This window comes from Lathamus discolor, chromosome 14 (genome assembly GCF_037157495.1).
Source record: "Lathamus discolor isolate bLatDis1 chromosome 14, bLatDis1.hap1, whole genome shotgun sequence".
NCBI classification, from domain to species: domain Eukaryota; kingdom Metazoa; phylum Chordata; class Aves; order Psittaciformes; family Psittacidae; genus Lathamus; species Lathamus discolor.
Window position 1 is genome coordinate 4,113,821 of NC_088897.1, and position 25,084 is coordinate 4,138,904.

General features: G+C 49.8%; 1 protein-coding gene across 3 annotated transcripts in view; it reads left to right on the forward strand.

Moving 5' to 3' along the window:
• The window catches only part of AP2B1 (adaptor related protein complex 2 subunit beta 1), a 79,469-nt gene extending 57,251 nt beyond the window's left edge, over positions 1–22,218 (forward strand). For all 3 annotated transcript variants that reach the window (XM_065695068.1, XM_065695070.1, XM_065695069.1), the window contains 5 exons: positions 1,028–1,157; positions 9,971–10,055; positions 10,769–10,855; positions 18,844–18,998; positions 20,009–22,218. In XM_065695068.1, coding sequence (XP_065551140.1) covers positions 1,028–1,157; positions 9,971–10,055; positions 10,769–10,855; positions 18,844–18,998; positions 20,009–20,083 — 532 coding nt within the window. In that variant the 3' untranslated portion in view covers positions 20,084–22,218. The remainder of the gene's footprint in view (positions 1–1,027; positions 1,158–9,970; positions 10,056–10,768; positions 10,856–18,843; positions 18,999–20,008) is intronic.
• Positions 22,219–25,084: the final 2,866 nt, after the last annotated feature.

Genomic DNA, 25,084 nt, shown 5'->3' on the forward strand with positions numbered 1-25,084 from the left:
AGGGCTTATATCCCCCAAGGTGGAATGGCTGCAGAAGGCAAACCATGTGGGTAGGCCTTTGCTGAGAATATTCTTGTTTCAGCTCCCTAGGGCTGAAAACTAAAGAGAACAAAGAATGGGCATCTCCTGGTTTCTGTGTGAGTGACAAACCCCATGCACATGCACTGTGCAGAGGCAGTCTCAGTTTTGTAGTGCGTAAAATGAAAGTACACACCTGTGTTTTTGTTGGTGTAAATATCACTTCTGAGCTCATGTGAATTCTCCTAAAGAGGAACACAGTTGTGAGTGGACAGACTGTGTTAGGAATCTGTGCTTGCATCTGGTTTTGAAACGAAGCCAGGACATAGTACAGAGGTGTTATGGTAAATGTTAGCTGCTTCCCTCTTCTCCGCACCAAGTAGAGATGCCTGTGGAATTAAATGCCTCTTGGACTGAAGGGCAAGTAACCATTTGCTTTTCTATGGCGGTATACAGCCCCAGCTGAAGGAGCCTCAAACCAAGCAACAGAGCCAGACGCTGTCATTTGGGACCAGACAGCTGGCTGTGTTGATTCATTTGTTCTGCAGTGCTCTGCTGCAAACCACGTACCCCTCCTTGGCTATTTGCTCTGTGTTGGCTTCAGTTCCTTCTTCCAGAGCTCCCAAAGATAAAACAGCCGTGGAGTGTGTGTGATACACTCTGTTTGCAGTGCTCTATAGCTCTGTAAGAGTAAGCCAAGAGGCCTGAGTTTGAGATCAGGGGCTGCTCCTTGCTGGGCACGGCACATAGACCAGTATGGTGTGGGTAATGGAAGAGTTCCCAGATGCTGGTCCCCTGGGCAGGGTGGTGCATGTTGCAGTGAGGTCGACCTGATTGAGTTTCCTGTGCTTTGTCCTACTTTGAGTGCTGTTCTGAGCTGTGTTCCTCCCTTTGAGTAACAGCAGGGGCAGCTTGTGAATCAGGTGAGTCAGCTTGTGCTTGGCAAAAGGGGAGTAGGTGCTGGTCAATGCAGTGCTGCTCTCATTGCCTCTGTTTTTCTCTTGCCCAGCTTCGGGGTCATCCCAAGCACTCCACTGGCTATTCACACACCTCTGATGCCAAACCAAAGTATTGATGTCTCCCTGCCCCTCAACACTTTGGGACCAGTCATGAAAATGGAGCCTCTGAACAATCTCCAGGTAAGGATTGGCTCATTCTGGATGGGGGGAGAGCAGCAGGTGCTCAGCCCAGCTTGTTTGGCCCAGCACTATGTGGTAAGACTCTAGTAACAAAATACCGTGTGTAGGGTAACCAGGCAGACTTATGAACTGGTCTGAACAGAGAAAGTGCATGCCTGTGGTGGAGGAGGCAGCAAGAGCTGTCACCAAGAATTAAGGCAATTAAAGGAATTGCAGGAAAGATGGCAACTACTGAGTGATTAATACTTCTTTAGTGCTCTTAACTTGAGGGTGCTCTACAAAGAAATTGGCACATCGCTGCCCCAGATAGCTTAATCCAAGGCAAACAAGATGTTCCAGGAAAGGCAGAGGAGAAATGACGTGAGCAGCTAATGTTTCATTAATGAGGCTGTTGCTGCATGTCAGGGACAGCATTCCCTTGATGAAGCTTTTTATCAGACTGGACTGCCAATCTGATAAATAAACCCACAACAGAGCCAGGGAGATGCTCCCCTCTGGTTTTGACCAGAGGTTGTCTCCAGCAGTCCTGATGTGCCTCAAGGGCATTGGTCTTGAAGTACTTCTCAGGCAGACAGTTCTACCTCCCGTGTTCAGCCACTGTGGAGTAGAGCTCAGTGAGGGACTCCTGCCTCTTTTCTGTGTAGCTGGGTCCTCCAGGAAGATTTTCCCAGTATTCCAAAGATGTGGTTAACTTGCTCTGTAGCACACCTCACTTGCCTCCAGTCTCCAGGAGATGGAACTAGGTTGTGTTCCTGTAGCGTAGCAGCCCGTAGAGGGGAATGTTTTGAAGTAGCTCATTCTCTTTTTAGATTAAGAGAATGCAACGAAGTTACTATTTATTCTGCTTGAGCAACTGGTTTTTTTTCCCTTCTTTTGACTTCCATTCTGGGGCTTATGACTTATTGATGAGTCTTTGGGCAAACAGCTCGAAATAGCTTCTCTGGCGCTCAAACGAGCAGTCCTACACTCGGGCTCTGAGCTCAGTCATGCGATGGAGCATGCGGACCGTGAATGAATTACATGTGCTTGTCTTCCACAGAGGGCCCTTCCAGCTTGTGGAAAAGCTGGATTCCCTCTATATCCAGGTCATGAGGATGAGTCTGCACTACTGCATTTGGGTCAGATGTGGTAAAGTCTACCTCCTGCTCTGAAGGAAGTTTGGAAGGCTCTAGGAGGTGACAGTTATCATCTGCCATAACACTGGGGACTCTCATAGAGGCACTCTGAAGTTGCTGCTTCCTTTGATCAGGAAGGAAGTGAAGTGTTTGGATTAGTCAGTCTCCAAAGGAATCAGAACACAGTTTGTTTCTTGCCGCATGTTCTGCTAGAACAAAGCAAAGAGAAAACATGCGAGGAAACCTCCAGCTACCTTATATTGAGACAGCAGAGCATTCATTAGTGCCAGACTTCGTTGCAAATTTGCTAGCTCTCTCATTGCCATAGAAGTTGGCTGCCCTTTTACAATTGGGGAAGCTGCCATATGGAGTAATAGTATATTTCTCTGCAAAGAGTTGAATCATGATAGCAGATGCCAAGTTAAAAAGAGCACTCCCCTTACTTTTTTGACAGCAGTGGGTTTGATGGAGAGCTGTCATTGCCCTGACAGCCAAGGCTCTGGTTTTGTTTTGTGGGTTCACGTAGGAATTATCTATCTTAAAACATTCAGAAATCATTTTGGTGACCTACTTAGGGAACAATTTATAGCATAATATAGGAGTAGACAATACAAATGTTCCTGTATTCATTGAAGAACCAAAACACTCATCAAGTTGAGTTTGCTTAATGTGGTTTTTCTGGGCTGGGGAACATTGAAGTAGATGCAGGGCTGGTTTGAACCTCAGGACCTTATGTTCATCCGTTCTGGTGGGGTTTTTGTTGTTCTAGTAACAAGAAAAATAACTCCTGAAGTAACTAAACTGATAGCTTTCAACTTTTGTCATGTAAATTAGAAACTTCAAAGCCTAGTTGTACATCCTTAGGCAACTATTTCAAAAGTAATGAGTTCAAGTCTTGTTCAGGTTATTTTTATTACCATGTCTAATCTTTTGCCCAATACAGCTGGTTTAATCTTAACATTTGTAATCATGGAAAGAGACTGAAATATGTGACAAGTTAACAAAGCACCATTTTACAAGAAGATGAAGAAGACTGAAATATCTTCAGAGGCTTACTTGGGCGAAATATAACTGAAGTCTTCTGTTCACCAGTCCCCTTGCATCTTGTGATGCTGAATACCAGGCTTCTCCCTCCCATCCTAAAGTAGAGATGATAATTTTCTTGACCTGTTGACTCAGATTCAAGCCCCAGTCAAGCAGTGATTTATTCAGAGGGTAGAGTTAGACTGGACAGAGCACTGTAGGGGGCTGAACGGACTCCAGCCTCTGCTTTCTGGCTTATCATTTTTTGCCTCTTACAGATTTAGAAGCTGCTGATGGATGCCTTTGGAGTGCACCTGTTGCTAGAGAAAATCTGACTTAGTTGTTTGTGCACTGCTAACGTCTGCTTGGGGATGCTCTTGCAGTGCCCTGTCAGCACTTTGGAGGCTACTTGACACTTGTAGGTGCTGTGGTTCCCCTGGCCAGAGCTATCTCTGCAGAGCACGGCGCTTGTAAATGATAACAAGTTCTTGCCCAAGGTGTACAAGAGGCTGCATTGAGCTCTGTATTTGATAGCCAAGGAGATGACTATTAGTTGTACAGGGTCCTGTAGTTGCCTTTTGACAATTAAAGCAGTGATACCCCTTTGATGACATGTAGTCGAGGTTGTACCTAGTGAAGCAGATGAGGTGGGAGAGGTATCTTTGAGAGCTTGAGCTCTCACACGCACGGTGGCAAAGAGGAAAATGGGTTCTGAAATAGGGATTTGCATTGGTGAGGAACATTAACTCCTTCCAGATACTTCAAGTCAAATTTGAAATAAGAAAATGCCTGGGATGAGAGCCTTTCTATGCTAAAGAAAACCTCTGCTCCTAACAAATGGTCTTTCAAGGGTTGTGAAATCAAAATACCCAATTTGTTCATTTGGATACATGAGAATTGCTCCCTTGACCCTGGAATGGGTGAAGACCCAGCCTGCTGTGAGAGCTTCAGAGCTCAGGCCTGGCCTGTAATGGCACAAATACGATAATCAGTTCTGTGAGGTGGTAACCACTTACAGGAGAAAACACAATTGAAAACAAGCCTCAGGGACTCCCAGAGCAGCAGCAAGTCTGAGCCTGGAGCATTGCCATTCTCTTGGGATACAGTCAGAACTGACAATCAATGTGTTACATTCCCAGCATTACCTGCTGTCAACTGGCAGGGCTCTTTGTTGCAGCTACTGAGCATGCAACTGAAAGAAGCAGAGCTTCAGTTTTCCAAAATGCCTGTAAAATGATCTGGTGAGTATTGAAAGGGAAGGATCTGCCAGCTGCACTTTTTCCTCCAAAGTGACACTTGGAAATACAAACCTCTCCCTTGCTGCTAGCAGTGTGAACACTTGTTTCTTCCAGTGAGTCTGGCAAAACCTTTTATAAAGGCAGATGAAGTTGCAGTTTCTTCATTGAGAAAAGATCAGTCCTGCTAATGCAATATAGTATTTCTTCTTCCATGCTCAGTTCTGCTGTAACTCATCACCTGCGCTCCTCCACTCTTCAGTGTCTCGCTTGCAATGCCGAACCACTGGAACTTTCATTCAACAGAAGTGTTAATGTACCTCAGGTCACAAATGCAGAGCTCTCAGTACTTGGAAATAGATTCTACACAGTCATCTCTCCACAAAAGCAAGGCTGAGAATAGGCGTGAGCAGCGAGTCCAGCCAGCAGATGTTCTCCCTTCAGAGCCTACTTAATAAATGGCGTGCTATCAGCCTGTGTGTGAGCTGAGTCAGAATGACTGGACCAACCACCACAGAGCAGCCTTGGGTAGGTAGATGTGGAAGGTGCTTTCTTGGGTTTGTTGCCTAGGCTGCTTTTTAACAGGCTGTACTTGTAAGGGTCTGATTCCAGCAGAGAGCCCTCCTGGGAACACCCTGAATGAAGGACTTGGATCACAGCTTGGCATCTGCGGCCAGTTCCTAGCTCAGCTGTGGAAGGCTGTTAGCTTGCTGATGAAGGGTAGGTCTGCCACATGGTACCGCACATTTGATAGAGTGTACATTTTGAACCTCGAGTACAGCCAGGCACGCATGGGAGCATAACCCTCCCAGTAACTCGCTGTTCCCTGACCATTGACGCAAGCAGCGTGCCTGGAGATGGCAGGCTCAGCACCCACCCTCGCTCTCTGTGCACAGCACCCCTGCCCAGGCTTAACACTTGTGCCTTTAGGTAGAGTAGCGACTGTCAAGCACCCCTAGGACCCTCAGAACTCCACCTGTCAAACAAACTGAAGTAGCTAGCACTCCCTGGGGGCATCTGACAGCCAGAGCAGCAAACTGTCACAGAATAAACCGTGACTTCGTGCTGGCAGAGGTAAAAAAGTCTCTGCAGAGGAGAGTTGTTCTCTCCTTAACAGTTTGGCTGTTACCAGGCTGTAAAGCAAAACCCAACTTGAAGTAAATCCTTAATTTAGTGTAGGTGCTAATGGGATTCCAAGTGGGTATGTTGTGTGCTTGCTGCTGATGGAAAGCATCTGTGTTGCTTTCAGACTTGACTTTGAAAGTCAGTTCTTATGCTCAAGTCTGGGATTTAAAGCATCAGAAACCCACACTATTGAAGAAAATAACTCATGAGTTACCTCTACCCCAAAATACCATGTGTTGGCTATCAGAGGGTTGCACTGCAAGAAAGGACAACAGAAGGGTGCTCATGCTGCAAGTTGAGCAAATGTGTCCCAGGGATTATTTCTAGAAGTGCTGCTTCCTCTAGGCAGACCATGAACAAGACGTGATTGGGAACCCAGTGCTCACACCTCTTTAGCAGTGAAGCATCACATGAAAATCTGGCACCTTTTGACTTTTATCCCTTAGCAGCTTTGTAGTCTGCATGACTAAATTCACAAGGTAGTAATATTTTGTTCCTCCTTTCAGAAGGCTCACAAATGGAAAGCCATTTTTGTTGGAAATGCTTCCATTTCAACTCTCAAATGTCTGAAGCTGAAGGTCAAGCTAAAGATTTCATAGTTCTTGGCCAGGTCAGCAGGTTAATGCTGCAGAAACACAGGCAAAGTTAGTCTGGACTGGAGGGTTTATTGAATGCAAGTGAAGGTTCCTTACAAGCATGTCCAACCTGGAGAGAGTTCTTGGCTACTGGTATCACTTGAAAATGTTATTGATTGTCTCAGGCTGATGTTCCCATCTGAGGAGCAGTGATTTTTTTGGCAAGTCACTGTTATTAGCTACTCAGTTTCTCACAGACACGGCTGTGGATCTGCTGTCTACCTGCAGGTGCTTTTGTAGCCTGTCAGATGGCATTGGATGCTCCTCATGTGACAGTGCAGAGGTTAAAGCATGACCTTGGAAAACTGTTATCAACTTGTAGGGCCTCTTAGCTTTCCTCTTGCTGCAAGTTTGCCCATCCAGGTGTCCTGGGTTCAGCAGTAGCAGTAATTCTTCTCCTTCTCAGTGGCTGGTGCAACGCTATGTTTTTGATTTTTGGCCTGGGAACAGCGCTGATAACGCCGATGTTTTCAGTTGCTGCTCAAATGTTTGGTCTGGCCAAGGACTTTGTGAGCCTCCTGCTCTGCCAGGGAGGAGGGAGGCCGGGAGGAAGCAGAGACAGGACACCTGGCCCAAACTGACCAAAGAGGTATCCATACCACAGCACGGCATGGCCAGGATGTAACGGGGAGTTACCCGGAAGGGCTGGGGGACTGCAGGGTTGGAGGAGGTATCGGTCGGTGCTCGGCTGGGGGGAGTGGGGCGAGTTATCGGTCGGCTGGTGCTGAGGTGTTGTATTCTTTCCTCTTGTTATTTCCTTTATTATCATTGGTGGTAGCCGTAGTGATGTGTGTTATAGCTTAGTTACTGGGTTGTTCTTATCTCAACCCATGGGAGTTGCATTCTTTTCGATTCTCCCCTCTATCCCTCCAGGAGCAGGGGGAGGGCAAGAAGGGGGGGAGTGAGTGCACGAGGTTTGTGGTTGGGTTTAAACCACGACACCAGGTATCTGCAGGTGCCTTATTTTGGGGACCACAGAATTAACAGTCCATGCCTGGCTGTTCAGGGGCAGTATGTGGTGCTGAATGAAAAGCTAACTAGTTTTGTCCTAGTACTGTAGGTTTAAGGAGACTGTAGCTTTTTCGTTTCCTGTTTGCAAATGTTATTTGTAACAGCTGGTTTCTGCATCATTACAGACACTTGCAAGGTGGCACGTGATGTCATTCCTGAACCCAATGATGATGCAGTCTGGGCGGAAGGCTGGCATGTGGCTTGCTTTTCTTTGGTGGGGAGAAATTGCATTTCAGAGCATCTTAATTGGGTAGCTCTCCAGAGTATAGCCAAAGCAGCTTACTCAGTATGTTTCTGCAGAGTTGAGAAGCAGGTCAGCAGATACCTTTTTATAGCATCCTTATAACTGCAGGGACAGGGTTAGCATATTAATTTGGAGTGTGCCTCTAGAACCGTGACTGGAGAGAAAGCTCTGCTTTCCAGCCCCTCTTGTAAGAAACTGCTGTTGTACGGCAACAACAATTAGCTACAAAAGCTAATTCTAAGGCAAGGCAATTAATCATTAAATCAGAGTTGGAAAAGATCTTGGGTCACACAGCATAGTGCCTGCTATGCTTTGTTGTTTTTCTGCAGATCCTCTTATTGAGAGCATTGTCAAGGTTGATTTTAAATACTCCAAGTACTGGAGCTCCTCTCTTCCTCAAGAGTATTTTGTGCTGCTTAGTTATTCTCACTACTGAGTTTTCCCAGGTGTTCAGCCTAGATTTTCCCTCTTCTGGCTCATCTCCATGCCTTACATCCAAGCATAGCTATGGAATGGCTACACTGCTGTCCCCCCAGCCCTCCCCTCCCAGACTGAGAGGTGCATTTTTGGCTGCTCAGCCTGTCTGTTTGATCACATTTTGCAGAGGTGAATCATTCAAGTCCGTCCACCAAATCTGCTTTTACCCCTCTGGCTTTGGTACCTATAGCTCAAAGATTGGACACTGCAATGTGCAAGTACAACTCCAGCAATCAAAGCACATCACAGCTCCCTGTTTCAGAGGACAGTTTCCCCTTTTTTTTTTTTCTAGGTTGCTCCATCATTTACATGGTTTTAGAGGGCTTTAAATTAATCCCTTCTTAAGCTGGTTTGCACTGTGGGAATTAAATATAAGCTGCTACCTTTAGTGATGGCTGAAAGCAGAAGCCCCACAGACTATCATAACTGCCTTTCTGCTGTTCTTTGTCCTTCAGGGGCCTTCCCAAGTGCTATAAGAGTTTGTTCAGGAGCTTGATCTCCTACCACTTATCCTCTGGCTTGCATGCATGTCTAATCAGCTGACTTGGGTTTGAGTTCTCTGGTTTATTCCCCTCCCTTCTCTATCTGCAGCTGTTTTTACAGACATTTGGGGATGTCTTTCTAAACCTGCTCCTGTAGATAATAGAATTGCTCAGCAGGGCACTAATATATGTAATTATTAATGTGACTGGAGTTTGTCTTGGCATACCTCTTTTGTAGCAGCAGATTTATTTCTTTGGCTCAGCATTGAGCATGGTCTGGTTTGTGTTTCAGCTGGCTGACGAATTGGAGAGCTCCTCCTGGGTTTTTCAAAGGAAGTAAGAGCTCAAACAGCTCCTGAAATTCAGGGCTCCCCACACAACTTCCATTCTCGATCTCTTACAGGCTAAGTTTCCCTCATTGCAAGCAATAGCAGGTGTCTGCTGAACTCTGTTCCCATGACAGGCGATGGCTGTGTGGGATGATGTGAGGAGAGTGTGAGAGGCATAGAAATAAAGCCCAGAGCTCCCTTTTTCTGTGCGATATTGTGACAGTGCACTTTCTCAGACCTCCAGTTTGCTCCTGCTGAACCATCAGCTCTCAGCCTGGGGAAAAGTGAACGTAAGGTTGCTCCCTGTGTTAGGAGAGATTAGTGGGTAATGTGGCAGGCATGTGTGATAAAAGGCATTCCAGTGAATCTCCCTGGCTGGTGGAGTTTAATGACACTGAGAATTAAGTCTTCCGTCAAGCGATCTTTTTTTACCTGCCCTGATTGCTCTGTAGCAGGGCTTTCTTCCAGGAATCAACACCCAGCACGCATTCACTGCATCGCTTTCACTAAGGTAAAGGCAGGAGACTTAGGAAGTGCTGCAGGGAAGGTGCAGGCAATGGACCCACTTCAGGCTCTCTGGAAAGCGTCTGGGCTGAGACAAGACTAATCAAGGAGGTGGAAAATGAAGAAATGGGGATGAAAATAAAGAACACATAGGGGATTGAAGCTGGGGACTTGCAAGAGTAAGGTGGCAAAGATGGGTGGTGGGGAAGCTCATGTGCAGTATGACAGACATGATAGTAGCTGTGTGGAGCTGAGAGGTATGAACACACCTCAGCGGTGGAAGAAGTATGGGGAGGGAGAGGCTGAGGAAGAGCAGAAAAGAGCAAGGATGCTGGCTGTGACTCCATCAGTGCAATTGGCTCTCAAGCAGCGTGCTGAAAAGCTCACAGGAAAAGATTGAGCAGCTTTTAGTGGAAATGGGGTGAGCAGAGTGGTGGGACTGAGCCTTGTCTGAAACTAACCAGAACCTCAGTAACATCTCTCCAGGTAATTTCAATGTTCAGAGCTGGCCCTCTGCTCAGAGAGGGCACTGCAGGGTGCATGGGCAGGCAATGAAGCTGCTTGAAATCTTGGGATCCCTTTGGACTTCCAGCTGACAGAGCCACATTAACCCCTTGTTTCCTTCTATAACAGGTGGCTGTGAAAAACAACATTGACGTCTTTTACTTCAGCTGCCTAATTCCTCTCAACGTGCTTTTTGTAGAGGATGGCAAAATGGGTGAGTGCCTTTAGGTCCGTGGTCAGCATCCTTCAGCCAGACTGTGCTTGCAGCGCCTGGCTAGCTGAGATTCATGTGTGCTTGGCCATAACATTCATGCTGCTGCATCTCAGCAGCCTGAATTGATCTGGTTTGGTAGCCTGGCCCCATTGTGCTGGAACTCCTGTAGTTACAGAAACCCATGTCCTCTACTCTGATTCTTTCTGCCAAATAAGGGGTGAATCTGTTTTCTTTGAGGCTGATTTTGGGGTGTTTGTTTTGTTTTGGGGTTTTATGGTTTGGGGTGTTGAGGTTTTAATCCCCTTAAATGAGTCTAGAATTTGCCTCCATACCACTTCCAGTATAATTGATGTATTCCTCATCACCTACATTAAATTGTTTGAAGTGGCTGAGAAAAAGCAGCTTTCACTGCTGTCATCCTGAATGTGTGCATCTCCTTTCTTTTTGTCAAATCCTGTCTGTTCTTTGTTTGTGAACAGTTCATATGATAAAGACTGCCTCTGGTTTAGGGGCTTCAGAATCCATCCAAACTTTGCTGCTCTTGCAGTGAGACTGAGTTTGTTATAGGAGCAAATTCTGGACCTTTCCATGGCAGGACAAAATATGACCAAAGCCTCTTCTTTTGTGTCCACCTTGTAACATTCTATGGTGAATTAATGAATGCTCCAGTCTTGTGAGGATCCAGGAGGGCTCATTGTCTGTCTTGTTTCTAGAGCGCCAGGTCTTCCTTGCAACATGGAAAGATATTCCAAATGAAAATGAGCTTCAGTTCCAGATTAAAGACTGTCACCTGAATGCTGGTGAGTAGCTTAATTCTGCCACGCTGAGAGCACTTCTGATGTGTGGTCACTAGGCATCACCTTATTAATAGCTATGGCTAATGAATAGATGGGTATTGCACTTCTGAGCAGAACAGCTTTGGCTTATGAAGAGAACAGCCTTGGATCCTAGGGCTTGTTTCAGTCAAAAACCTTAGTTGGGTCCCTGTAAAAGAATACCTAAATTCCTTTTAGATATCCTTTAGATGCTGGTTTTAGATTTTACCTGTCTCTTTCTTCCTTTCATTCTGGACCCTTGTATTCTTGTTTTCTCTTTTATACTTTGCTTCCCTGCAAAGCTGCTCTTTTAAATAGACCTGAATATGGTGCTGGGGCTGTTCAGCAATCCTGTCCTGCTGCTATGTGTTCCAGCCCTGACTTTAACCTACTGCATAATCCTGGGCCAGTCACTTCACCTTTTAGCATCTACTTTGTTCTTTCTGTTGTGAACGACTAGAAAATGGTTTGACTTGTATGGAGGACAGAAGAGCTTTGGTCTGCTGTTGTTAGCTGATATATTGATGCATTTTGATCATACTCTGTCCCGTTCACCTCTGTGCTTAGCTGTTTAGTTGCCTCCGATCATCCTACTTGTACGTATGACCTTACTACTGCTGAAGGATGAGGGAGTGTAAAAAAGTGGAATGGGGCCAGTGTAGCAGCTTTGTTCCCGTTCAAGAGGTTCTGGGCAGGAGCCAAGTGATTCTACCAAAAGCTGCTCTGTATCACAGAGGAAAAAAACTGTCCCTATTGATTACAAACCCCGTAACCTTTTCATTTGCTCCTGTCTATTACATGATAAATATCCTCTTGCTTCAATTGCAGACAGAAACTATGGGTCTCTTTGTACTTGTAATTATTACTGTTTTGGAATATAAAAGATGGAGCCTGTGAGAGGGGAAAAAATAGCAGCTGTTGGACCTTATGACTTGATTTCACTGTGGGGTTTCAAATGAGAACAACCTCTGTGCCTCCCCCAGTCCCTTCCTTCTGACGAGCTTGGCATAGCTTCTCCCCTGCACTGCAGTGCTGCTGCCGGTAGTGCCTCCTGCCCCCTCTGTGCCCTACCTGTGCTGTCTGGGGCTCTTTGGATCTCAAATCAGAATTGTTGTAACTTGCAGTGTTTGGCACTGGGCTGTTGCAATGCTGGCTAGTGGAGAGGGTAACTGGGAGGGAGAGAAGGGGGGTGTGCATAGCTGGGAAGATGAGCACTGTGATCCTGCAGCCTGGCCTGAGCCCCCTTCTGCCTCTGAGACCATTCAGGGAGGGTTTGCCAGGTCAAGACCAGGCTGCTTGCCCAGGCCAGGCCAAATTGGTGATGCTCAGTGGAGAACATGTTACTAGCTTGCAGGGAGAGCACAGGAATGCCGGGTGGTTTCTCTGCAGTCCTATCCGCAGCCATTGCCAGCACTCAGGTGGGAAGAAGCTTCTCTCAGTGCTTTAGCAAGAGCCTTGGATGCAGTGCCTCTCCTGAGCACAGTCCATCACTCGGGATGCTCGGGGGTGTGCAGGACCTGCCAGCCTCTTTGGCTTATATACGAGCGAAAGTGGGTCATGTTTCACAAACAGATTTCAAACCCTTCCATCTGCTGAGGCTTTTGGGTTTGTGTTTCTGCTGCAGGCATCTCCTCCCTTTCGCAACTACATGTCCATTTCCTTCCTTGGCCACCTGGGCTTCAGCACAGAGCTTGCAGGAGGGAAAACTAGGAAGGTCTTGTGTGCTTTGTGTTAGTCCCTAGTGCAACCCTGCCTGAGTCTGCTGCTTACCTTTATTTCATTTAAGCGTAACTTCCTCTAGTATGGTCCATCCTAAGAGCATCAGACCTTGCCTGAAAAGGGATCACCCCAAACCCCATGGAGTGCTGGGCTTCCAGCATCCTCAGGGATGGAGACTTCTCAGTGCGGCAAGTGACTGGTGGTGCATACAAGGGCAGAGGCACACACAGCCTGGATGAGCTCTGTTGATAGTTGAATCCATCTTGCTACCAGTTTATACGAGAGCAGGGGTGCGTGTCTGGCCATGTGCTGCAGTAGGGCAATAGTCTTTCAAGATTCAGGGTCTTGATCACTTAAATGCAGTGAAAATAGTCTTAAGATATCTCCTTTCTTCCCAGAATAGTAACTCTGGGTATAAAATCTTTCATCTTTGTGGAGGAAAGACTGGTTCATTTTCAAAAGACTGTCTCGTAGGAGATGCTTAACCAGAATAAAGCTCTCAACTTGGGCTGGTAGCAGTTCTGTTATTCACTGATGAAATACCACCATGTGCAGCTCTCCCATCACCACATAAATCAAGGTACACACAAGGGCTGCCGTGGCAGAGCTGCGCAGAACAAAGCCTGCAGATTTCAATGGCTCCTGACTAAACCTTGGGAGACGCTGGGTTTTTGCAGCCCTTCAGCACAGGCAGAGAGCTTCCAAGCACTGCCAGCTCTGCAGAGGTGTGCAGCCACCATGTGAATCGTTATCCCTGCTCTCGTATCCGCTGGGATAACTAATTCATGCTGAGCGTGAGCCCACCCACTTGGTGGCGAGTCGAGCCTCGAGGACGCACCACACCATTCATGCTTCAGTCTGATTCCAGCTCAGTGACGTGAATTTAGCTGGGAGCTGAAAATACCTCTGCTCCCAGCTGATGTGCCCTGATTGCAGCTCTGCCAGCCACTGCAACAGAGCTGTGTGGCAGCCACAGGTGATGGATAGAGTGCCAAATGACATGTGTCTGCTCCTGGGCAGAGGGCTAAGCAGAAGTGTGGTCCCTGGACCCCCAGTCCCTGCTTTTCTAACTGTGAAGAGCCTTTGCTTTCCTGAGTGCTCAGATCTGTGCTGTTCATGTGCCATGTGAGAAGTGGGGCTGAAGTTACATGTAGACACGCAGGAGGCCCTGCTGAGCAGCTAAACGGGGGATGCTGATTTATTCAATGGAGAAACTGGAATTTGAATTCCTTTTTCTTTATATCAAAGTGAAAGGGGCTTGGAAGAGGGATTTTAGCTGTCAAGAAAAGCAGCTTGTGTGCATTTCGTGTACACCCAGAGCTGTCTGTCACAGTGCAACAGTCACCTTACAGCACCTCCTGTGTGTACTGCAGCCTTTTCCCCAGATTCCTTCCTTTGTTCCTTCAAGCAAAAAGAAGATAAACACAGTCCATCAGTGGAGATGCTTGTCTGTGAATCAGTGCTCCCAGGCCTTTGCAGGTAAAAGATCCATCCTGTGCCCACAAGCCGAGCCAAATAGGATTGGCTCAAGCTTTGATGGTTTGCAATGGGGATGGCAGAGAAAGCTCCAGTCCCTGGCAGCTCACCCCGTAACAGGGCACAGAACAACCAGAAAATCTTGGCTGCTGCAGGCTGAAGCCTAAGGTGCCACGTTCTGGGGCCTTTCAGTGGCGGGGGCTCTCCACTCTTGATCCCAGTCTCCAGCATTTTGGTTTCCAAACAAAAAGCAAATCCTGAACCCTTGAAGGTATTTGCACAGTTTCCAGTGGCTCAGTGAGAGAGGAGTGCTTAATTCTGGGTGAGGGATTTGGGACTCAGGTTCCCACCAGTGAGAGCTGGCAGTGGCCTGAGACTGTTCTGTAGGGCTGGAGCTGGATGGCTGTGGAGGAACAAGTCTCTCTGGAGTTGTATATCATGGGGTCAGGGTGCACTTAGGCTGCCCTGTACATCTTGAATTCATTTGAGCTCTTTCATGTGAAGAGGTTGTGGTAGTTCCATGGAGCAAACCATGTTCAGAAATAGAACTTCTAGTGGAAACACAAGGTCAGGGTTCTACCCAAACATTTTCATCTCTTATGAATCCGGTGCTAAGTTAATTGAATTGGGGTGGGCTTAATGAAAATAAAAGAATCTAGTGCATGAAAATAGATCCCTAGACTGTTATATCTCAAATAATCTGGGTGCAGTTGGTGTCACTCTGCCAAGTGAGGTTTCCCCTGCAACTGAGCTTGCATTAGAGCTCGCTTTGCCTGTTCACACATGCTAAGTTTGATTGAATCTGAAAGGGCTGTTACATGAAGTTAAAATACACAAACCAGATTAACTAAATGTTTTCTTTTCTCTAAATCCTGCTTACCCAAACCCATGGAGTGAAAGAGGACAAGCTGACAGGAGGCAATTAGTTGCTGTGCTCTTCAGTAGCTCTAAGAGCTTTGGGTTTGCTTGTTCTGCCCCACAATTTGGTGTGAAACAAGAGCTATTAGTGTTTGGATTTCATTATGGCTTTATTGGAATGCAGCGGTCACTTTGGTTCCCTAAGTAATTTGCTAATGCTAGAACAAAGAGAAATTAGATATTCTTGCTGAAACCTGAGGGACAATCATACACAAGCTTCTCTGGTATGATTTTATTCTGTATGTGCAAATCTAGTAACCTGATCATTTAATAAATTATAGAACTCGTGTATTTTCCATGTCTTGGAAATGAGTGTACTGTCATAATATTGACCAAAGTGCTTCCCCACTAGATCAGAGTCTGCAGATGCATTTGGTGTTTTAATGCAGCTCTTGGCCGGATGCTCAGAACCGTTCAGTTGTTGCTGGGAATGGCGCGGGGATGTTTCCAGCTACTACAGCATAAAATATAGTCATTCAATTTTACTTCCTAATATCCAGGGCTTGTGCAGAACACCACAAAGGCCCAAGTTCAAAAGAAGCTGTATTGTTGGTGTTGATCCTGAGTTGTGCGAGTCCTCTGTGAAAACTCCCATTGTTGCCAGTCGGGCATCTTGGCTCTTTGAGTTTGGAAGTGAAATTCTTAAGCTGCAGGGTAGTAGAAGATTTAAACGTGTCCTTTGCTTGACCCAGAAGGAAAGTGCTGTTGGAAAGAATTGGATTAGTTCAGTGCAAAGGAGTAGCCCTTGTCCAGCTTTCTTCCCATGTGCCTGTGTTTCCGTGTGTGCTATTCAGTTCTTGGGCTGAGGCAATGAAAAAAGGTTCTGTTTAAAAAGCAAAAGCAAAAGAAAACAACCAAAAACCAACCCTAAAAGATGGACTGATGTTCGAGGCTTCCCTGGCCTTGGGGATGGGGAAGTCTTTCTGTATCCTTACATTGTTCTTCAAGAAGGTTGCTTAACAAGGTCAGGCATAAACTGTGCTGTCTTGCAGGAGGACTAATGTGGCTCTGGTTTGCAGTCACCAGACCCCACGTGTAGGGGGGGACACATAGCAGCATGGCTCAGCCCTCCTCCTGCCTGTGTTGGGCACTGAGCAGGGCTCCGGTGGGTGCTGTGCTCTCACTGAGGGAGCAGCAGAGCTGGGCTCAGTGCTCTGCTCCCTCAAATATCTGCCTTTTTAAATGTATTTATCTTTTAAAGGCTGTGCTGTCACATGGCATTAGCGGTCCTGCCTTCAGCCAGGCACAGCCTGGCACTGTTGCTTAGCAACTCTGCCCCATCTCCAAAATCCCGAATCCTGACACTCTGGGAGCACAGGACGGATGGGAGCTGCTAACTGGGAGAAGAAGGGGGTAGGATCTCACCAGTCCCCCCAACTGTGCTGAGAAGAGGGGCAGGAGGAGCCAGGCAAGCCAAGCATCAGCACTTGAGCCTGCTCACTATTGCTGTGGGTGCCTGCCTGAGACAGGGTATGTTTTGATAGGGTTTCTTGCACTCTTCAGAGAGCAGCTGAGGTCAGACAAGGGTGTGGAAAACGGGCTTTCCTAGGAGTGTCTTGCCTCAGTTTCCCTCCCTATATCCCCCTACAAGCATGTACCTGCTTGGAAATCTCTCCAGCAAAGGCAGGGCTGTTTAAGTGCAGGAAGTGCCATCAGTTTGAAGACTTTGGCATAAGAGTAGTTGCTGTGCAGCCCCATCTCACCCACTGTGCTCCAAGAGCACAGCTCCCTGGGCAGCCGGAGCACTCACTTCTTCTGCTGTGTAATGGGGTAGCAGCTCTACAGCTGCCAGAGTTACAGCTTCCCAGTTGTAGCCTTGCTTCCAACCTGCACCCATGCTCCCTGGGGAATGCCTTTGCTGTGACAATGGATGGGTAGATGGCTGCCAGCAGGTAGAAGGATGACTAGAGAAAGTCTGAAACCCTTTCCAGCAGTTCCACTTCCAGGATACGTGTCCAGAGAGACTTCAGACTGGTAAAGTTTAACCACAGCCTGTTAAAACTGGGCAAACAAAATCACAGTTAATACCACCATCCCTTGCAAACAAGGACGTAGTCTCTGAGCCAGTGCTCGTGGAAAACCCTGCCTTTTAAAAGCCCTGGAGGCTGCTCTCGTTGGCTTGGGGGGGCACAAAGAGATGGGATTTTTGGGCTTTATCCCTGGTGAGTGATGTTTCTCCCAGCCATGCTTTGTGTGAGCAGAGGACTGCTCTGCATTCCCCATTTCCCAAATCTGGATGAGTTTGTTGTATAGAGGAGGAGTAGAGGTGGGAGGAGGAGACAGAGGGAATGAGGGTTTTTAAGCAAAGGATCTCATCAGTTACTTATATCTGCCAGTTTCCATAGTAACTGGGGAAGAGAGAAAACCTAAATCTGAGTGTATCTGGGTAGCTGGATGCCTGAACCCTCCTCGACCTGCCTGTAGCTGCTCTGAAGCCTGGGGACCAAAGAGGTTCAGCCCAGCTGCAGGCAAGGGGTCCAGGCTGCCTGTAGAGCTGCTCTGCAGCTCTGGTTATCAACGCTGCCCTGGGGAGAAGCATCGGGTCCAAGTCTCTGCATCAGTGTATACGTTCATGAGGCTCTTTCTTTCCTGCTTCTACCATTCCCTGGCACATGTTCCCTCTCTCATCCTTCCATATACTAGCACAGACTTGTGTCCGCTCTCAAATCTAGCACTGATGCTGGTAGATCTTGGTGGTGTTAGATGCAAGGGTGGATTAGAGCTGCACAGTCACTTTGTGCTGCTTGTCTGCTGCTGTCTTGCTCCTCATGCTCCTTGAAATGGATCCCGCGTTTCCAGTCTCTTGGCTTTCAGCACAAATTGGTTTAGGGCCACTTCTCCCGCTTGCTTTCTTTCTGAAGTGCGCAGCCTCCTGATGATAGCCCAGCACAGACAGGGCATTCCATGCTGCCATAGCAGAGAGCTTGAATGGGTTCAGTTTCTCCTGTTGGACACTAGGAACGGGAATTTGCCAGTGATGCTTGCCGGGGGGAAGTCCTCCTCCCTCAGCCTGCCACCCAGAGTGGGAATGTGCCCCTGTTACTGGCATCCAGAGACTGAGGTTTGCTCTATGCCATGTTGAGAAGCTGCCCCTTTGTATCCAGAGTCCCCTGATTTGGGTCTTTGTGTTCTGCATATTTGCCCGGGCCCTTGTTTCTTTGAAAGGCCCCTTAGAAATAACATGTTGTGCTTCCATCCATGCAGGCCTCCAGGTGAAATCACACATCTGTGAGTGCTGAGGTCGTACAGTGTGTAAAAGCTGTATCACAGTCCCGTGCTGTCTAGAGGCAGATATCTGTGGGTTTTTACACTTTCAAGTAATGGCCTTAAAAAGAAAGGGAAGGATTTTTACTACCTGGTAGGACATTGGTTTGGTCAGAAGTGTCTGTGCGTGGGGGAAGCAGGAGGGAGCTGTCATGGTTGGGACAGGACCTTAGAACCAGGTTCCCAAGCGAGCCTCAGGCAGTGATCTTTGTTCTTCTCTGTCTTCACCTGAGTGCCTCCAGGTTCCCTTGCCTGGGGCTGGTTGGGGGCTATAGATAAAGCAGAGTCCTTCCACCCTCTGAGCTGCAGACTCACAGTGATAAAGGCAGTAAATCCTGGGCAACCCAGAGCAATGAGCAGTAAGTGAAAGCCCTGCAAGATGGGCCAATCCATCACAAGGGTTAAGAGCCTGAAGGGAATGAACTGGAATTTTTTCTCCTTGTGTCATGTCTGCTCCTGTCCCCAGGGAAAACCCTGGGACAAAAGTCAGCATTTCCTTGTGCGCTTGCATCCTGGGAATGCTCCTCTGGGCTCTCCTGTCTCTGCAGATGATGAATCTGAATTAACAGATGTGTTTTTCCTCTGTCTCTCTGAAGACACTGTCTCCAGCAAACTGCAGAATAACAATGTCTACACCATTGCCAAGAGGAACGTGGAGGGTCAGGACATGCTCTACCAGTCTCTGAAACTCACCAACGGCATCTGGATCTTGGCTGAGCTTCGCATTCAACCGGGGAACCCAAACTACACGGTGAGGTGCTGGACTGCAGTGGGCACGTGGTGCAGGCTGGGATCTTTCTAACTCACATCACACACAGAGCGATTTCTCCTGATGTGTTTGTTTTGGTGGGGGGATCCTATTAATTGACGGGGGGGGGGGGTTAGGAATGCCCACTGAACTGGGGAAAACAAGTGAGAAACAACAGAGTTCCACTGCTCTGTTACCAGTGAGCTGGGATAATGCCCGCTCAGCAATGAGCAGCTACTTGCCAAGGTTACCCAGAGATAAAGCCAAGAGACATTAGCGAGGAAGCATTGCCAGGATGCCCTTCCCCCTCGCACAAACAAGGACATATTTATGCCCTGCCGTGTTCCCGCAGCGCAGACCGGCTGTCTGGATGTCACAGCCTCTTTGGCCTTGTGCTGGCATCAGCCTATGGCTGGTGCAAAGGTGCGCTCTGTTCTGGGTACCTGCATGTCTGAGCATCCTGGTATTAAAGGATTTAGCTCCTCTTGGAAGCTGTTCCAGGAGTTTCAAGAAAAACCCATGGTCTGAGAACCTGGGTGGAAGCGAGCGTTGGAAGGTGATTTAAAGTGTTTGCACAAGGATTGATGCTGCAAACCTGGTCTCGGCCTGATCCTTGCCTTGGAGAGGGCTGACAGCAGCCAACTTTGTGTCCATTAGGACTGAGCCTCCAGGTTTAGTGCTGTGACTTACGGCACAAGAGCAAGCAGGTCCCTTGTCTCAGATTTGGGGCATCATCTCCTTCCTTCATGCGTGCAGAGGCGCATACATTTGTTAAGGAATTTGGGAAGCCCACAGTGGGAGTTTGCTTTCGTGTGCCTCCTCCTGCTTGTAGCAAGCTCTGAAAAGGCCGTTTGGTGATGAAGCAAAAATATTCAGGTTGACTGCCATCAGCCATGTCCATGATGTGTGCAACCCATGCTGTAGGTCAGATGCTTCCAGTTGCCTTCCTGGAGATGATGGGAAGCTGCTGCCTTCGCTTGCACCACCACTAACCTCTCCTCTCCTCTTTGCAGCTCTCCCTGAAATGCCGAGCTCCCGAAGTGTCCCAGTACATCTACCAGGCCTACGATGCCATCTTGAAGAACTAACAGGAGATCAGCCTGTGCCTCACCCTGTGGAAGGAGGCCGGGAGAAAGGGGTCCCCAGATCCTCCTTCACCACTAGCACAGGGGAAAGCACTCTTAACTGGAAGCAGCTGTATTCATGTGTAGGATGTCAGTCAAAGGCACTGATTCAAGGTAGCAATTAGTATCCACGTGCTAATGATGATAGGGAACAAACCCCTTCGGTATTTTTAGCGTCCATGGAGTTTGTAACCACTGCTTCGACTACTCCCACGTCCCCCTCGCCCCTCACTCCTTGTCCGTTCTCGTGGGCTTCTCCATCTTGTGCCAATGTCCAGTGTTTTCTAAATGGCTTTAGGCGTAGTTCCGGTTTTGTAAACTCATTGGGAAAAAGAAACAAGCAGAAACTCATCCATTGGCTCATTAAAACAAGGCAAAAGTGTCAAAAATGTAACACTGCACTTTATTTTCTATTTTTATACTTTTGGGTTGGTTTTTGAGTTTTTCTATTGGAATTGGCTTAAAGGGAAGGTGATTCCAAGGAAGTATTGGGGGAGCTTTGCAGGGATGTCAGGCTCTAGCAGGGTGAGCACAGCCTCGGGGCATTAGGAACAGAGCCATCAGTTTGGTCCGTGGAGACAGATGGAGCCCTGCAGAGGGGTTTTTTATTACACTCGTGCTGACAGCTTCAGCTCTGCTTTTGATGGTGTTTTCACTCCAACCATCTCCCTGGCTCATTAGCTGCTGATTGGAGAAGTGAGGCTGCTTTTGTGTGGGGAGAAGCTGCAGACCTGGATTGATAACAGGACAGTGGTGGATGAAATGAAGGAAAAGAGCCCACTCTGAGAGCAAAAGGCTCCAGGTATGCTCTCTGCATCCTCACCCATCCGCAGCCCCTCTTCTTGTGCTTTCCGTGCCTGCTATGGCCAAACTGCCTTCTCAGCTGTCCTCTGAGCTGTGCCAGCTTCACCCAGCGCGGCGCTAACCCCTGAGGCTCGTGGTGGTAAATCCAACTGTGCCCATGCACAGGGGGGTTACTGCTGGCAGTGTCTCGGGTGCCAAAGGGAGCAGAGCTCCTTCTCCCTGTGCTGTCCCCCGAAACCCAGGCCGTGGTGTGATGGGAGATGTTTTGGGCTTATGGTGTTTGCTCCCTGCCTGCCTGGGGCCTTCAGGCTGGGCTGAGAGTCCAGCAGATGGTGGAAGTGTTTCTTCCATGTGCAGCTTGGCTCTTTGTGCCCAGAGGCACACAGGAGCACAGAGGCCGTTTTGGTTCCTGCTGTCACCCCCTGTCCTGAGCAGCCCCATGCCCTGGTCCCTCTTTTCCAATCTCTCCTTAGGGCCAGGACCGCTTCCCTTTCCAGTCCATGGCTGTGGACTCGCCACATTGCAACCACTAAGTCCTGCAGCAACAGCAGTGGAAGCAAAGCCTCTTGCATGTCCTTGCTCCATCCATAGCTTGTCCTGCTATATCACTAACCAGAGTGGCTTTGCCATCCCTAGCATGCATTGATGCCATCTACTCCCCAGCAAGCAAAGCTGCTATGCATAGCAACCCCCATGTTGTCTTTTTGGATGCTGCGTTCGAAGTCAGTACATGTTTTATGGTGGGAGATGGTCCATCAGGGCTTTGGCATTGCCTGCAACCAAGAAGTCAGTGCAGGGAAAAGGTTACGGTGCCCTGGAAGAGACTCCAGCAGGGAGCTGAGGAGCTCCAATTGGAGCTGCAGGACCCCAAGGAAGGTGATGTCCCTGTGTTAGGAACCCCTGTGCTCCGGCTGGGGGAAAAGTGGGGCAGAGCTGGAGCAATCCAGCCCTTGAGCCCTGCCTGTGTGTGCTGGAGGTGATTTGCAGAGCACCCTGCAACAATCGTTCATAGAGCAAGTACAGAAGCACCGGTGGGACCAAGTGTGGCGCTGTGTTGCGGCAGGGAGGAGGATGTAGCTTTGATGCGAGGAGGGGTTGCTGAGCACCCCCTTCTCTTGTCTGATTTCCCAGCTTTTTGGGTGCATGCACGGGTGTCTGCACTGCAGGGCAGAGCCTGGGCTCCCTCAGTGGTGTTTGCCCTCTCCCACCGCACTGCTCATCCAAGCGTTGGCCGCGTAGTTGTGTTGCTCTTCAGGCTTTACCTGCCCTCCGTGTCAATAAACTCATTTCCACGATGCTGTGGCTGTGCGTGGCTCTGTGGGGCTGGGACCAGGACCCAAGTCCTGTGCTTTTGGAACTGCCTGTGGGAGCAGGCAGGGCTGAAGGTTGCATTCAATGAGAAGGAAGCTGTTCCCTGGAGCCTTTCACCCTCACTGCAACAACCATTTCCCCCCCAGGAACAGGGGCTTTCAGGGTGAGGAGGTAGCAATCATCCTCGATCCTCTGCCTCTGGCTGTTGCTCTCTTCACATCTCAAAAGGCAGCAGGAAAAGGGCACTTGCTTGCAGGGGACACTGGCACCTTGTCTCGGATGGCCTCTGACAGGGAGCAGGAGATGGATGTACCCATTTAGCTCTTGCTGGGCCCCAGGTGGACTGTGTGTAATGGACCTGCTTTCCCTGCAGTGCAACGATGGAGTCAGGGCAGTCAGTGATGGATTTGGACTGTTCTGACCTGGTGCTGGTGTTTTCCAGAGAGTTTTCCCATTGCTGGTGCTGTCTCGGGCTGCAAAACTTCTGCATGGGGCCAGAGCCAAGCTCTGCCCAGAAATGCAACAACACAAGCAGCAGAGCAGCTGCATCCCTCATCCTGCCCAGCCTTGCCTGTGTGGCGCTTGGAGATGAGGCTGAGGGCCTGGGGTGCTCTGTGTTGGAATGGGTTTGTGTTAGAAGCTGATGTATGGCTGTAGCAGCAGTGAGAGGCTGGTTTGGGGTCACTGGTGGTGCCCTTGTGTCCCTTTGTGCATCCTTTGTATGCCTGGGATGGGATGGGGTGGTCATCACCTGCTGTGGGTCTGTTCCTTGCTGTGGGGCTGGGGCTGAGCCTGGGGCAGCATTTGGCCCAGTTAAAGCTGGTACAAGATGCTGAGGTCTGTGCTGTGCTGGCTGCTGTCCCCTTCACATCCCATGGCAAAGGGAAAGGTTTTTGCCTCCTTCCCTGTTCTGCAGAGGTTCCTTGGGGAGGGATTGGTCTTTCCTGCTGCCCTGGGTTTGCAGCAGGCTCATGGCCTATGAACAGGGACACACCAGCCCCGGGCCGTCCTGTAGCTTGCACACTGGGTTTGCTCCATTGACAGCACGAGCCTGTGGTGCTGGGAGCTCAGGGGACATCAGAGCTCCCTGGGCTGGGAACTGCCACAGGGATGGATGGTCCTGGTCCCCTTCACCCTTCCTGAGACCCCCGCTGTGGGGCAGGGACCCCTGCGTGCTCTGGATGGTGCTGTGCTGGATGGGCTCCCCCAGCCCCTGCTGCTCCTTGCACCCATCCTGCTCCATGCTGGTACATGTGCTAAGGGCCGGCACCGGGTGACAGCAGATCCCCGAGCTCATGATGCAGCACGGGGAGAGGATTTTAGGGCTGACCACGTGCCGAGACACGGGAGCTCTTTGATGGATGGGTTTAGGTTTGTGTTGGATAATGCTCGCAGCCAGTGGGGATGCGCCGGGATCCAGGATCCAGCCCCGCTCCCTCCCCCTTGCCTCCTATATTAAATTTCACACATAAACCTGCAAGCGAAGAGCATCGCGGAGGGAACTGCTAAAAATAGCCCGAGGCTGGAGCCTGGATCGTGCGGGAGGGTTCATGTGCAGCCGCGATCCCTGCCCTTTCCCAGCAATGTTCCAGGGCTCCGGGCTGCTTTATGGCGATGCAGAGAGAGGAGCTGGGGAGGCAGAGCAGCACCTAGGGCTGGTGATAACCCCCAGGGACACGTTGATACCTGCCTAGCTGTGAGCATCAGGCACCTCCACAGGGAAATAAGCCCCGAATGAAAAGCCTGGGTGTAATGTGAGGCCCGAAGGGGCTCTGGCTCCCTTTGAGGTGTGGGGTGGCACGAAGGCTGTCCTTGTGCCCCTGTGCCCTGGGGCTGTGCCTGCCGTTCCCCCAGGCAGGATACCGCAGTGTGTTTCCCCTCCTCGCCCTGGAGAAGACCCCCTGGACATGATGTTATTCCCGGTGCTGATGAGGCTGGAGGGAGCCCAGCAGTGCTGTGGCCGGTGCTGGGTTCAGCCAAGCCTGTGTGACCGCAGCCAGACCCATGGAGACGCCCTGGTGCCTGGTGGTGTCAGGGTGACCTGCAGCGGGGTTCAGGGGCTGCTTCGAGGAGCAGAGAGCTGCAGGGAGCCCACCGGCAGCGTGTCCTGAGGGCCTGCACCACGCTCCCAGAGCTGTGACCAGCATCTTCCTCGCTCTCCGGCCTGCAGGTAAATGCGTGCTGTGGGGTGCCCCAAGGAAGTGTCCTTCCCTTGAGTGGGGCCTGGCAGCACCCAGGGACAGCGGCCCAGGGGCTTGGCGCATCGGGGATGAGGGGATGTGCCCGAGAGCACAGGAGCAGCGGTGTCGGAGGAGGGAAGGGCTCCTCGGAGGGGTCCTACCCCCACCTTCAGAGGAGTCTGGCCCCGGGGGGGTCCCACGGATCGGGCATGAGGGCGCAGACACTGCTGGGCGCCGGGGCGGGCAAGGCTGAGGGTGTTGCACCCAGCACACTGCAGGGGGGACATGGGAGGGTCTTCTCCCATCGGCACCTCCCCAGAGCCCCGGGAGAAGCCGCTGTGTCCCTCCTGGCTTCCTGCGACTCGGTCTGGGCATTCCCTGCCTCCTTTCCCGGGCGCTGCCTCCTTCCCTGCCTGGCCACTGCCTGCGTCCCTCCCCGGGCATCCCCTGCATCCCCGCCTGGGCAGAGCCTCCCTTCCCTCCGCGGGCTCTGCCTGCATCACTCCCGAGCATCGCCGCCTGCATCCCCGCCTGAGCGGTGCCTGCCTCCCCCCGGGCGCTGCCTCCGTCGCCGGCGCCGCCCGCCCCGTGCCCCGGCCGGGCTCCCCCGCCGCCGCCCGGCCCCTCGGTATCGCCGCGCCGGGCCGGGCCGGGCCGGGGCTCTGCAGCG